At 39.0% G+C, this 16014-nt stretch overlaps 1 protein-coding gene across 4 annotated transcripts in view; it reads right to left on the reverse strand.

Annotated features, from left to right (window-relative positions):
• Positions 1–6973: 6973 nt before the first annotated feature.
• The window catches only part of SLC41A2 (solute carrier family 41 member 2), a 99961-nt gene continuing 90920 nt past the window's right edge, over positions 6974–16014 (reverse strand). For all 4 annotated transcript variants that reach the window (XM_084649849.1, XM_084649848.1, XM_084649847.1 and 1 more), the window contains one exon: positions 6974–9748. In XM_084649849.1, the coding sequence (XP_084505975.1) occupies positions 9563–9748 (186 nt within the window). In that variant the 3' untranslated portion in view covers positions 6974–9562. The remainder of the gene's footprint in view (positions 9749–16014) is intronic.

The following is a 16014-nucleotide window of genomic DNA, read 5'->3' on the forward strand; positions in this document are numbered from 1 at the left end:
ATATGCAACCTAATATTATTTATTCAAAAAGGACAGTAAAGGCCAAGACCAAAGGGACAGTTATTTTTAGTAGCCTTGTCAAATAGTAAATAAAACAATCCTCAGGCTCTATTCAGGGCTTTTTCTTGCCTGGCATTTCTTAAAAAGGTATGCAATTTGAACAGAGTGGTTCTTGATAGCTATAGTTCAAATCACAGAAAATATTTCATACCCTTACAATTTGCAAATTTCCTAGGGATGTGTATTTCCTAACTTTAGTGTGCGGAGCAGATGTGCTTCTTTGGGATAAAAATATTGGAACATCATAATTCCAGGACATACTTAAAGACCACACACTTAGTTAATAACTATTAATCAGCACTGCTAATAGTATACCTATCCATTACAAAAAGAAAAGGAGTACAAGTACTCCTTTTCTTTTTGCGAATACAGACTATCACGGCTGCTACTCTGAAACCTATCCATGACAAGTAACAGGACATTTCACATTTATCTTAATGGTGTATTTTGTACTTGTATCTTACAGTAGAACATCAGTTCAGAACAGTACTGGACTGATCCAACACCCATTAAATCAATGAAAAGATCTCCATGAGTATTAGATAAGAGCTCTTCATGCTGAAATGCACCAATTCTGATTCAAATCTTGTACCCACCACTTATAAATACAGAAGAGTGATTTGTAGCTTTCTGAACATGTGTGGGTAACTGCTAATCAAAAGGACACTTGGAGAGCAAACACTAGTTTTGATTCGAACTTAAAGAACTCAATCTCATTTATTAAAAAACCACATACAAAAATCATCAGTTACATAACACCAGCAAAAAGAAGCACAGTCATTTCACAACAGAGTTTGCATTACTAACAAATATATAGCACTTGCTGTTTTCTAAAACCACTGCTGTAGCTTTTGAACCATATAGTCATTCAATAATTAAGGTATTATATCAATTTTTCCTACCTCCAGTGACATGCTCTCTCTTCTTTGTAAGAGCAATTTTTCTTTATAACAAGGTTTTTTTAAATACTCCATTTCAGAGTTCTCACATATATGCATCCAGATGCTGTATTTTAAAATGTTAAGTATAGGGAACCAGTTACTATCTGTTGTGATACATATTTACTCTAATTGTGAGCTCAGCTGTACAAAGTATGTTAAAGTCCATAAAGCATCACAATATCCTACAAATTTTGATGTGAAAAGGAGACAGAAAAACTAAATTAGTCTAAGCAAAAATGGCCTACTGATATGGTTCAAGGACTATATGGAAATCATGGTTGATAAAAACAGAAGATGTGCGACTGGAAATAAATGAACCAAAATTGGTGTGTCAAATATTAAGCATAATTGGACGACAAAATAATGAGGGAATGGGCTATTCCATCCATCACTCCCTTTTTGGGTTTTTAAAGAAAGATACTTTGGGGAGAAAGAAGGGAAGAACTGACGAAGGCTACTGGAGCGAGCTTCGCCACCATTGCTGCCACTCCCACTGTTTCCTGAGACCCTGTGCCTCTGTCATCCTGATCCTGAGAGATGTCCTGACCAGGCCAGGCCAGAGGGATCCAGATAAAATTACCACCCCTACTAGCTGAATACAAACACCAGGATGAAGATGAAGCAGAATCAGACCTTAACAGCTACAACAACAGCCCCAGATCACATCAACTAACTTACTGTCTTTTACCCGAAAGGACAGTCACTACTATCTTTGATTCCATATAAGGGACTGTCAAACAAGAGAGTTTTTTCCTTCTAAAAAGGGAAAGGAAACAAAGGATGTTAAAATAAAAGCCTTACTTAATGCTTTACATTTCAAACGCTTTAACTGTTTTTCCTTCTTTTGTATCTTTAATAAAAGGTTAAAAGGATTTTTGATTGTGTGCTTGCCATAGCATTAAGCGCAAATCCCTGGACCTTTAGCATGGTTGAATTTTGGACTGTGACAGTGGACAGGACTACATTAACACTTTTAGCCCATTTATTTCATTTAAGTTAATACAAGTATCTTCAGAATTTAGATTAAACAACACATACACTTAAATTGAGAAACTGGCTACCATTTTGGGCCCCAAGCCTACAAACCTCCACTATGGTGGCAGTTTTAATCCTTGTAATACAGATTCAGCTTGTTCTAGGTAGTGAAATGACATGAAAGCAAGAAAATCACTCTTTTCATACTTTTAAATACTCTAACCTCAAAAGATGGGACTTTATTATCAATTTGGAAGAGAAAACAAGGGGAATATAATAAAACAAAACATCATGAAGTAAAAACAAAGCCCATACCTAGGACGGCAAAAGGAGATGGCTGTTCCAACTAAGTCAAAACATAAAATCTGTCTCAGTGTAGCACAATACATGGAACTGATCTTACTAGATGATTACAAAGTTAACATTATTACCATAAAATAAACAATAGCAAGTCAATTCCTGAAAAGTATTTAGGGATAAGCTTTAAAGAAGTAAACCCTCATAGTAGAAAATTAAAATCAAAAGTTGGTTATGTGAAACTATAGCTAATACATTTAAAAACAAAATATTTTACCTTTACTTACCAAGATCATCAGAGTTCAAGATTCTGTTATATGACAGCAGAGTTTAGCCCTTTCAAAGCTCCAAGCGATACTCACATCAGTTGAGCACCCATCCACCTATTTTTTAAACTAAGAATAACTTAGATCTACAGAAAAGGTGCAGGCAACTGGGAGTGGTTAAGGAAATACAGCTGTGTTCCTTCTGTCCCAGGTTTATTAGGCTGAGAGTGGGTAGCTGTGCTTCTAACCCTGTCAGCAGAAACAAATAGGTCCTGATAACATGATCAGTGGATATGGAAGACTGGAAATGAAAGTTTATTGGAATAAAAAAAATAGCTGGCCCCGGAGGATACTGACACAAAATTTCATCTCATTTGGTTTATTGATTTAGCTGTTTGAGTAAAATGAATGGCTGACTGATACTGCATTTTAGCTGAGTCAGTAAAAATACAGACACCTGGAAGGGGAATCATATTGCCTTATGAAAAAGAAAACCAGGTGGGACTCACTTATTTGACTGAGGCTTACTACACAACTGATAACACAACTTCAACCTGCTAGGACAGCATTCTCTGCAGTTTCAAATAGCTGTGACTTCAAGTAGTGCATGGGGAATTACAGAAACCAACAGGAAAGTAACTTGAAGGGGCAATATCCCACTTTTTAATTTTTGCTTTTGCAAAATAAACTAAAATTAGAAAATAAAAGATCTGTATTCCTTTACTTAACAGAAACAACAAGGAGTCCTTGTGGCACCTTAGAGACTAACAAATTTATTTGGGCATAAGCTTTTGTGGGCTAGAACCCACTTCATCAGATGCATGGAGTGGAAGATACAGTATCAGGTATAAATACACAGCACATGGAAAGATAGCAGTTGCCCTACCAAGTGGGAGGTCAGTCTACTGAGACAACTCAATCAACAGTATGATACCAAGGGAGGAAAAATCACTTTTGTAGTGGTAATGAGAGTGGCCTATTTCAAACAATTGACAAGAACGTGTGAGTAACAGTAGGGGGAAATTAGTATGGGGAAAATTAGGTTTTGTAATGACCCAACCACTCCCATTCTTTATTCAGGCCTAATTTGATGGTGTCCAGTTTGCAAATTAATTCCAGTTGTGCAGTTTCACATTGGAGTCTGTTTTTGAAGTTTTTTTGTTGAAGAATTGCCACTTTTAGGTCTGTTATTGAGTGACCAGGGAGATTGAAGTTTTCTCCTACTGGTTTTTGAATGTTATAATTCCTGATGTCAGATTTGTGTCCATTTATTCTTTTGCATAGAGACTGTCCAGTTTGGCCAATGTACATGGCAGAGGGGCATTGCTGGCACATGATGGCATATATCACATTGGTACATGTGCAGGTGAACGAGCCCCTGATGGTACAAAAGAATAAATGGAAACAATCTGACATCAGGAATTATAACATTCAAAAACCAGTAGGAGAACACTTCAGCCTCCCTGGTCAGTCAATAAGAGACCTAAAAGTGGCAACAAAAAAACTTCAAAAACAGACTCCAGCGTGACCCAACTGTTTGAAATGGGCCACTCACATTACCACTACAAAAGTGATTTTTCCTCCCTTGGTATCCTACTGATAATTGAATTGTCTCATTAGGCTGACCTCCCACTTGGTAAGGCAACTCCCATCTTTTCATGTGCTGTGTATTTATCCTGCTACTGTATTTTCCACTCCATGCATCTAATGAAGTGGGTTCTAGCCCATAAAAGCTTATGCCCAAATAAATTTGTTAATCTCTAAGGTGCCATAAGGACTCCTCATTGTTTTTGCTGATACAGATTACCACGACTACCACTCTGAAACCTGTTACTTAACAGAGTACATGTGTAGCCATAAAGTATACAGGGCTCTCCACAATTCTCTGGGCATTCATGAAATGCTCAATCCTCTACCAAACTAGAGTGACCTGCAGCATCTACCAAGAGCAAAGCAGTGCTATGCTATGTAAGAGGCCAGAAGAATGAAAGAGGAAAAAGGACAGGCAAATGGAGCTACAGCAAAGTATTTTCTGTAGGCCAGATGAGAGAAAGAGGTGAGGTAGGAGAACTGGCTGGCAGGCAAGTAGTTGTGGAAAACAGACCCATATTAAATTATATAAAAAACAAGATGACTGTAGCAGCAAAAAATCATACTTTTAAAAAAATTATTTGACTATTATTGGGCTGTGGTTAAACAAAAAGTTTGGTTGTGTGATGATTTAGGGAACTTGTCTGTTCAATTTATGAATTGTGTGAGATTATGAACTCTCTGAATGTATCTTTACCAAGTTACAAGTTGAATGCGTAGCCCTTGGGCCTTCTTTAATGGCTGTTTCCCTCCATATTGGCCTGAAATTCCAACAGGGTAGTGATACAGGACAGACTATAGCAGGTTGTTAAATCTGGATTGCTCTCCCATTGAAATGGAACAGATCTGAACAATTGACTGACTCCCATCCCAAACTGGTTTATCAGAGGAGTAGTCACCTGGCAACAAAGTCGCCAACTGGAGGTCTCTGATCCCCTGGGAAAGCTGATCCAGGAATCTCCTGGAAGATTATAGGACTGGAGCTGCTCTATTTGGGGTCTTCCCTGGCTGTTTTTCTCCAGTTCAAGATGAGGGAGAACAATCCAGCACCTAAAAGCCAGATGAGGCATCTGAATACAGATGGTCCCCCCACCAGGGAAGGGTGAGCTAGTGAGGGGCATGTATTAGGATTGTTTATGGCTTTCCAAACAATCTGTAGTCTTCATCTGTTAAGTAAAAGAGCAATGGTGTTAGCATCTGAGGCAAAGCGTTTCTGTGCTATATGCTGCAGCTACCACATGCCTTCTGAGAGCGTTCACCTTCAGTGGGATTCCAAAAGAGGGTGTGTGTAAGACATGGGAGAGTCTGAAGGGCCAGCACTTAGCCCAGAGACTAGGCAGCAGGATAGTGCTTCAGGAAAGGGTGCTAGACAGAATGTCTATACCCCTAGCTTGTGCCCAGTGATCCCCAGAGTGGGGCATTGGGTGTGCTCCATCCAGGCTCTGAAGCCTAAAACACCTGTGGACCCAGTGGCTGGGTTGCCTCACAGCAGCCTAGTGAGTGGCCAGTTGGGCCTGTAATAGTAGGGTACTGCAGAGCTGTCAGTTTCCTACCACAGAATTCAACAATGCCAGAATCAAAATTGGACCTCATGCATACGGTCCCTGTGTGGATGAAGGATGGTATGGACCCCGACAACTCCTTTGTTTCTTCTTCCATACTGCTCCCATGCAGCAGAAAATGGGGATAAAAAGATTCTTTCTGAAAACTACCACAAGCTTGCCTGAGGCCCTCACACTATATATTGTTTTACCCCACCCCACCAGGTTCGTACATCTTCCCATTCACCACAATCACTTCCTCCCCCTCTCTTGCTTCCAGATCTCCAACTTTTCCTCCCTCTCAGCACAAACATCTCTTAACCCTTCACTCTCCTCTCCCTTTCCCCTAACGACCTCATTTTTCCTCACCCATCTGTCCCCCCTTACTATCTCACCCTACACCCTTCATGCTCCCTCCAAATCCCCCACTCCCTCTTCCCCCAATGCCCTCATTCTCTCCTCCTCCATCTGTCTTCCCTTCCAAGCCCATTCCCTTTTTCTTTCTTGAAAACAGTGCAGGGGGTCCCACCATTTATTCCCCCAGACTTTTCTTCTTCTGCAAATACCTGCTTTTTTTTTTTTTTTTTTTTTAAACTACAGCAAGGGCTTTGTTGCTCCTTGGCACTACCTCACCTCTCTGGACCTTGCACTCACTGCCTCCAAAAGATACTCATTTTGCTCTATCAACCCAATATCCTCCCCTCCACCCCTCACAGAATATCAGGGTTGGAAGGGACCTCAGGAGGTCATCTAGTCCAACCCCCTGCTCAAAGCAGGGCCAATCCCCAACTAAATCAAAGAGAAGGTACTGTCGCTCCCTTGCCACTGGAGAATGTGGGCATTGATCCTGCTGCCTCTCGCATGCACTCTACCACTTGAGCTAATTCCCCTGTCAGCGTACCTAGTCTTCCTCTGTCTCTCTCAGTTCCGCTTCAAATCCCCTAGCTTCCCTCTTCATTGCCTTCATGCTTGAGTTCCTCCACCATCTTTGCTTCCACAGCTCCCCTCCTGCCAAGTCCATTCACTGCTTCTGACCTACACACCCTACCTCATCACCCAACCCCCTCCACTTGAGAGCCAGCTGCAATGCTTACACTGCTGTTTTTAGCACAGGGCTGTCTCCCCAGACTGGTATGTATACATACCTTCTCTGTGTCTCCCTAGACTGTGTACTCTTCAGGGAAGGGATCTTTCCTTCTTGTTTGTCTGGAAAACTCTTAGTACATCATGGGTGCTACCATCAGCAAATAATAAATACTACAATACAAACATACATTATATAAGTACTATTCACTCAGGTATCTCAATGCAGTGAAGAAACTATTTTTTATTGTTTAAAGAGCTTTGCAGTTCATTTGTTAGGATTTTAAAATCCAGTAATTCCTCCAATAAAAAAAGTTTGCCACGACAACGTAGTTCAACAAGGTAGTTCCACCAGAATTAAATTCTGTAATTATTTCTCGGTCTATAGCACAGAATAAAAATAGCATTTTAAAGAAGTCAAACAAAAAGTGAATTATAACCATCCCATTTTTAAACAATTTATAAAATATTTCTCACAATATACATGACAATAAACTAATTTAAATAACATTAATACAAACTATCAAAAGTCAGGGAACTTAAAGTGATATTCATCTTTACCACACAAGTAGAAGACAACAGGTTTATGATCCTTTCCAATCTGTCAACTAGGTAGTCATAATTTTAAGAAAAAAGATCAAGTAAAAATTTTCAAATGAGTTAGGCATCGAAATCCATGTCTAGGCACCCAAGGACCTGGCTTTATTTTTAGATGTGCAAACACACTGTTTTTCCACAGAGATGAGAATGCTCAGCAGCTCTTTGCAAGTCAGGCCAACTTTTTAAGTGTCTAATGCCCCAATTCTGTAAAAACTTATGCACAAATGTAACTTCATGAATTTGAATAGTCCCATTAAATCCAGAGAGACTGCTCATATGCATAAAATCATATACATAAATGGTTGCAGGATAAGGAAATACACTGACTTGGGAGTCTATCTGTGGATTTAGGTGTCTAATTTTAGGTCTCCAAATTTGAAATTTTTGGTTATAGTATTTACACAATTAACAGAATGATGCATGTAATTATGTATTTAGGATGTCCACCAGGATTTTTAAATTTTAGATACATTTGCTGTGCATGAATTGTAGCCAATTTTCAAAATATCATCTGTACAATTTATATTTTTTTCAAATTACTAATTAGACTAATCACTTGCCAAACTTCATGGTTCAAGCTTTGAGTTAAACAAATATAAGAAAGCATTCAGCCAGTAATTTCTTTCTCTATAGGCCATATTCTGCCACAGCTTTTAAACAGAAATCCTTATTAACAACAATGGTGATTTCTGCTTAAAAGTGGATGGTACACTCTGGCCCTATATTTTTAAAAGTTTACATAAACTTTCAAATAGTTCAAATACATTTTAAAAGTCTAAGAAGCAACATAATCTTATACACCCCAAATTTTGATCAGGGTAAATATTTACAACTGAAATACCTGAAAACCGATGATTGTAATGGAAACAATGACACAACCTTAAAGTACATAATAAATGTCAATGCTGTGACGGTACTTTTAATATTAATACTAGAAGCCTCTCCAGTTGCCAACAAAAAGTACATTTTTCAACAGAAAACTAGCTTCATTCTAGCTTATCCTCATTAATATAGATTAGTGCAGCATCATGCTAAATGTGTTTGCTTACACCAGTGATTCTCAAACTGTGGGTTGGGACCCCAAGGTGGTCATGACCCTGTTTTAATGGGGTTGCCAAGGCTGGCATTAGACTTGCTGGGGCTCGGTGCCAAAGCCTGAGCCCCACCGGCCAGGGCCAAAGCCCAAGTCCCACAACCTGGGGTCAAAGCCCAAGCCTGACGGCTTCAGCCCTGGGTGGCGGGGCTCAGGTTACAGGCCCCCATACCTGGGGCAGAAGCCTTTGGGCTTCAGTTTTGGCCTCAGCAGGTTTTGGAATTGGCCCCCACGCCCAGGGCAGCTCAGGTGGGCTCAGGCTTCAGTCCCGCCTCCTGGAGCTGTGTAGTAATTTTTGTTGTCAAAAGGGGGTCATGGTGAAATGAAGTTTGAGAAGCCCTGGCTTACACCATTGATTTAGATAGGTACCAAGGGCAAAAGAAGTAGGTTGCTTCTCTTGCTACCCTGTGGTAGGGCCCAATCGTGCAAATACTTTTCGAAGAGCTTAACAGTATATGCAAATAGTTCATCTGATGTGCGTAAAGTTAAGCATGTGTCAAAATGTTTGAAGGATTAGGGCTCAAATCATTAAAATTATTATTATTATTATTATTGATATTCAGCTTGTGGCAACTGGAGAAATCCTAAAAATGGCAAAGACACATCATCAATTAAGTAGTTGTGTCTGTGAGAAGGAAACTATTTTGACTCAATGAACCCTTTTTGCATTGTGATTTGAAATACATACCCAATTTGTGAGGGCAAAAATGTTAAGACAAGCCACTGATCTGTTTTCATCTCCCTTCTTCACTGTTCATTTATTGTCATTAAAGAAAGCTCTGGTTTATATTATATCCCGTGATTTTCCTTTTTTAAATGCTCCATTTTTTTCCTAATACAAAACACCTGTCAAACAATCAGCCTATACTTCATTGTATCTGGTCAGATGTTTTCAACTGACAACAGTCCTCACTTTCAGGGTAAAAATCAGATAAAATCCTTCCTGTTCCACCTTTCATTTAAAAAAAAATTAAGGTAATTTAATATCAGTGCCACCTTAATTACCCATACTAAATTGAACAATTGTTTTGAAATCCTTCGACTGGAATGGTAAGCAGTTGTCTCCTATTTTTCTTCTGAATTTACTGGGAACAATTAATATGTCCATCTGAATGATTAGTCTCCAACATCCCCATCTCTATCACCAATGAGCCATAGGAAGTGAAAACTCATAGCTAATAAGGCAGTTCCAAGCAGATCTCCCAATGCAGTAAGGTAAGGGATAGAAAAACTGTCAGGATCTTTTCCTTTTTTCCAGAAGTGGTGCACCATCCAGTCAGCAATCCATAACAAAGTAAACACCTGTGGCAGAACATTAAACAAAAAATAATCCAAAATCAGTGGGAGTGGAATTAGAGCACTTTTGAAAATCCCACCCTAAACATTAACACTGATCTATTTCCCTGCTGATTTTTTTAGCAGAAACATTAAGCTAACAGGCCTGATTTCTAAGATGTGCTGAGCATCTGGGATGCCCACTGAACTTCAACAGGAGGTGGTGGATGCTCAGCAACTCTGGAAGTCATACTGCGTGTGTATTGGTGGGTGTAATGGTAGAACTGGGTGAACTGGAGCAGTTAGTGCCTTGCTAGTGTGGGGAATGAAGAATTCAAACACTTCTCCCCAAAAACTCAAGATCACTTTCATCCTTGCCTAAAAGGTAGAATATCAGAATGGTAGGACTGGAAGGGGCCTCGAGAGGTCATCTAGTCCAGTCCCCTGTGCTCAGAAGTATTATCTAGACCAGTGTTTCCCAAACTTGGGATGCCGCTTGTCCAGTGAAAGCCCCTGGCGGGCCAGGCCGGTTTGTTTACCTGCCGCGTCCAGCGGTTTGGCCGATCACGGCTCCCACAGGCTGCGGTTTGCCGCTGCAGGCCAATGGGGGCTGGGGAAAACGGCGCAGGCTGAGGGACGTACCGGCCGCTGCTTCCTGCAGCCCCCTTTGGCCTGGAGTGGCAAACCGTGGCCAGTGGGAGCCGTGATCGGCCAAACCTGCAGACGCGGCAGGTAAACAAACAGGCCCAGCCCGCCAGGGGCTTTCCCTGCACAAGCGGTGTCCCAAGTTTGGGAAATACTGATCTAGACCATCCCTGACAGGTGTTTGTCTAACCTGCTCTTAAAAATCTCCAATTATGGAGATTCCACAGCCTCCCTAGGCAATTTATTCCAGTGCTTAACTACCCTGACAGGAAGTTTTTCCTTATGTCCAACCTAAACCATCCTTGCTGCAATTTAAGACCATTGCTTCTTGTCCTATCCTCAGAGGTTAACAAGAACAATTTACCTCCCTCCTCCTTGAAACAACCTTTTATGTATTTGAAAACTGTTATGTCCCCTCTCAGTCTTCTCTTCTCCAGACTAAACAAACCCAATTTTTTTCCATCTTCCCTCATAGGTCATGTTTTCTAGACCTTTAATCATTTTTTGTTGCTCTTCTCTGGACTTTCTCCAATTTGTCCACATCTTTCCTGAAATGCGCCCAGAACTGGACACAATACTCCAGCTGAGGCCTAATCAGCACTAATCAGAGCGGAAGAATTACTTTCCATGTATTGCTTACAATACCCTTGCTAAGACATCCCAGAATGATGTTTGCTTTTTTTTGCAACAATGTTACACTGTTAACTCATATTTAGCTTGTGATCCACTATGACCCCAGATCCCTTTCCATAGTACTACTTCCTAGGCATCATTTCCCATTTTGTACGTGTGCAACTGATTGTTCCTTCCTAAATGGAGTACTTTGCATTTGACCTTATTGAATTTCAGCCCATTTACTTCAGACCATTTCTCCAGTTTGTCCAGATCATTATGAATTTTAATCCTATCTTCCAAAGCACTTACAACTCCCCCTAGCTTGGTATCCTCTGCCAACTTTATAAGTGTACTCTCTATGCCATTATCTAAATCACTGATGAAGATATTGAACAGAACCAGCCCCAGAACTGATCCCTGTGGGACCCCACTTGATATGTCCTTTAGAAGGAAAGATAAGATACATCCTCTCCCCAGTATGTAAAATCTCAACTACCTCCTAGTTTCCAATAACCAAAGCTGTCTCCCTGGTGTCCACACCACTAGTACTCTTTCCCAATACTTTGTCCTACAGTGCAATTATATTTTCAAAACAAAAATATAAGAAACAATGAAATGTTGAGGGTTAATTATTATCAAAATAACCAAATGTCACAAGACATAACTTGATTGAAATTGGGAGAGTAAGTGAGGAGATTGGCTTTAGGGGAGCAGTACTGAATAAAACCAAGTTTAGTGTGATGCACAGGAGCACTTGTTAGATCTCAAATAATTTCACCCAGACAGCAGGAGCCAAAGTATCCATTTCAACCCAGGCCCAATTCTCATGGGCATTATGAGATCTGCATTTTTAAAACCAGGTCTGAATTTGCTTCAAAGTGCTGTGTTACAGACTTTATTCCCAGCTGTGACTGTCTCAGCACCTAAGAAATATGAATTTAATGCTGAAGGTACATGTGACGAGTAATCCAGTACTAGTAGGGATTCATTTTTGAATATTCCACAGCTGTATAAGAATTTCTGGCTCACTTCAATCATATGGCATAGCGTGAGTGGGGGGAAAAGCATACTAATTGAGTCTCCATCTCTTCTTGTCTCTTTGGATGGGACTGCCTAGGCTGAAATAAATGTTCATACACCCCAATGTCTTTTTAGCTAATCAGATATTCAGGAATTAAGATTTATAACATGAGGTCTGAATTAAGGACAGTTCTTACCTTACTAACATACAAAAGAAGATTTACTATATACATTAAAGAAAATATATGTAATAGAAAAATGGTAAAAGTTAAAAAATAAGATCCGAATTAATTCTTTAAATTAGAACATTTAAAACTAAATGCATACATTATCTTTCCAAACGCTATCAGTTGCTAGAACATTTTCAGTGCTCATAAGATTTTTTTAAAATGATCTCTAGATTAAAGCCAAGTTTAGAAAAAAACCATGTTAAATATACTAAAATGATTAAATACATTATAAAACTTCCTCTCAACACTTCGTTTTTTAAAAATTAAAAAATTCATGCTTTAAACTACAAAAGCATATTTTAAATCTAAACTTGTGGATTTTAAAAAAAATGACCAAACACTGTCCCTGTTTTCTCTTTATGAAATATGCATAACTTATTTCAATAAACACATCCTCTCAATAGGCAACTCTGTAGTTTAAGCTAATTATGCATGTGCTAGGTGTGCTTACTGGAATCCAAACAAATATATTTAAAAGCAGATGTTTTCTTTGGAAGATTATGTCAGATTCTTTCAGTCAGCTCCTTCTTCCAACACAGACAAAAAAGGTCTGTATATAGAGATACTGTACATAAACATTCCCTTACAGGCCCTACATACCAGACTCCGTAACTTAAAAAGACAATAGTTATACAATTTTATCAATCTAATGATGTGGGAACTCTTTTTAAGAACAATATTATTACTTACTCTGAAAAGAGACACATGATTAATTAGAAATACTGTACACAGTAAAATTTAAAGTGTAGTGTAGAATGTGACTTTTTTAAAATTAAAGACTTAAAACTCCAAATTGTCCCTATATATTTCCATTTCTAAAATATCTGGTTGATGTAGGTTTGGGAGAAAAGTAGTCCTTGAATTCTACAAGACTTAAAGGGAGGATAAATTGACCAACGTATTTCAGAAATGTCAAAGAAGTAACTGAGTAGCTGCATACATAAAAGGACTGACCTCAGAACTGAGAGACTCTACAGTCATTGATCAGGGAAAAGATAAGATGATACTTGGAAAGAATCAGACGGTTAAAGAATGCAATATAGATTTTAAAAGGAAGGTCAGGCTGAATTAATCTGATTAATTTCTTGATGTGACTGACAAAAGAAACTGACAGAAGTGAAACAGAAGACATAATCAACCTGGACTTAAAGAAGGCTTTTGTATTTAGTGTCACAAAAAGTAGTATGAAGAAAAGGAGGACTTGTGGCACCTTAGAGACTAACAAATTTATTTGAACATAAGCTTTCGTGAGCTACAGTTAGACTAAAGGTGCCACAAGTCCTCCTTTTCTTTTTGCGGATACAGACTAACACGGCTGCTACTCTGAAACCCGTCATTATAAAAAGTAGTATGTAAAGTTATCAAGTATGATGGTGCTGGTAAAACTCAATTTGATAAAAACATATTGGCAGCTGAGGACATAGAACAGTGGGAAATAGTATAATGGAGGTGGCAAAAAGAGACTGTTGAGAAGACAAATCTTGTTCAGCCTACACACTGTACTAACGATGGAAAGGCGGGATCATGACGTAAATAATACATAAGTGTATATAACATAAAACTGGAAGATTTCAGAGTAACAGCCGTGTTAGTCTGTATTCGCAAAAAGAAAAGGAGTACTTGTGGCACCTTAGAGACTAACCAATTTATTTGAGCATAAGCTTTCGTGAGCTACAACTCAATGCATCCGATGAACATATTATCCAGTGCTTCTAGCATGCTGTATGAATTCTGAGAGAAAGGTAGAATTAAGGTCGTATGCGTCATATTGGATAAAATGTAGTAATTATCTCAAAACCAACTATTATAAACCAGAAACTTCAGAGTTAAGTTTACAGTTAAGAAATCCAAACATGTTAATATAAGAAATCCACAATTAAGGCACCAAAACAACCACAACTCTGATCTGTAAGTGATGTCATGCAATAACCACAGGATTATGATTAAAGCATTTTAGTTGTCTGTGGTCCAGGATGAGATTTAAATGATTTTTAATTACACATTAGGTTTCTCAGATTTTTCCCCCTCATGGCATCCCTATGGGGCCTTGTCTGAATAGTAACTGTAAAGTACCTATAATGGTCTCATCCTGTAAGCCTCCATACATGGAGTTCCCATTGACTGCAATGAAAATTCTGCATTCAAATTACTTGCAAAATAGGCCCTGAATACTCAGAGAATATAGTTGCTGGTTGCAGATACCTCATTTTCCCAGAAAGGTAGACTGTTCCATTACATTTTAAAACAAAACAAAAACCAGTCTTCTCTGGTGGCCATGTCAACAGTCCTGGTTCTTTCCATGTCATAACCAGAGGAATCAAACCACTGCCTCCACCAAATATGGAAAGAATTTCTATCACCTCTGGCTCTCCAAAAGAATACTATCCCCTTTCTTCTCTAAGAAGGACCTTGCCACTGTCAGCCATGCCATAGTTACTTCCATGTTGGAAAAGTGCAATTCACACTGCTTGGGGGTGAATGTGGACACCAAACGCACAAGCTACAATGCATTCATCATTCAACAACCTGCCTCTTAAGCAACAGACACCAGCATGGATATATTCCACTTGCTCCTTGTTTACTTCTGGACCAAATTCAAAGTGGTAAACAAACAGATACATTACACACTTAGGCTAGGTCTACACACAGAAGTTGCATCAACCTAATTTTGTTAAACTGGTGTGACTCTGTGTATGTATAATCATATCTGTTTAAAACTGGTTATAATATCAGTTTAACCTGCACCTGTAAATTTACAGGCATAAGCTAAACCAAGATAAATGTTGGAAAATCTCTAAGTGGCATTGACAGCATACCCAGCATTATGTGCCCCTCCCCCCCCCAAATCCCAGCACAGAAAGTATGTCGGGAGCAAGGCCAAGAAAAAGGAGGCATTGCTTAAGACTACTTTGTGCTTTGATGATTTCTGGGTTTGCTAGGATCAGGCCTTAAAATTCTTAAAATGTATCTAAGCAACATGCATAATTATATGATATTTATGTAAAGTGCTTATCACCATGGAATCCGAGTATCTAGATGAGTATGGTATAAAAACCTTGACAGACAAAAACTAAGGCCTGGTCTAAACACAAAGTTGCACTGGTTTAACTAAAGGTATGTTTCAATTTAGTTAAACAAGTGCAACTTTGTGTGTGGACACCTTTATATCAATGTAAACCTGGAATCCACAACTGGCTTTCCAGCTTCTTTGTGCTGTTGGAGTGGCACAAAGCTGGCAGAAGCAGGGCCAGGATTGGGCATTTATTTTAACATTTTCTTGAATTATGAGAACTTCTGGTATCAGTACATGCTGTAGATTTTGGAAGTCATCTTTGGATAATACAAAAAGCAGTCTTTAAAATTCAGCAATATTCTCCTTCCATATAGACCTATTATCCTTATTCAGACAAAAACTGCATTGAACTTCACGAGGTATTTTTCCCCCTGTGTAACTAGTACAGAATAGGGCCATTAGTATACATTTCCAAATGATAAAAATAAGGTTCTTTATGGCCTCAGGCTATTGTAGAGCCCAAGACACCTTTTCATTGTAAAGAAAGGAGTCATCAAAACACCACTGAATTCTCCAGTTTGCAGTCAAAAAGAAAACTACTGTGGAACGTTCAAAATATGTCACTCCACAAGAATACTGTTCTGATTTTTACTGATACGAGTAATTGTATTTTATCACGGCAAATTTACTGGGTGATGGCTTCTAGAGTTTCCTATTACTTGTTTATTTCCAGAGTCCATAACACAGCTGCACGCTGAGATTTGGTTGGT

This window comes from Lepidochelys olivacea (genome assembly GCF_965140295.1).
Source record: "Lepidochelys olivacea isolate rLepOli2 genome assembly, chromosome: 1".
NCBI classification, from domain to species: domain Eukaryota; kingdom Metazoa; phylum Chordata; order Testudines; family Cheloniidae; genus Lepidochelys; species Lepidochelys olivacea.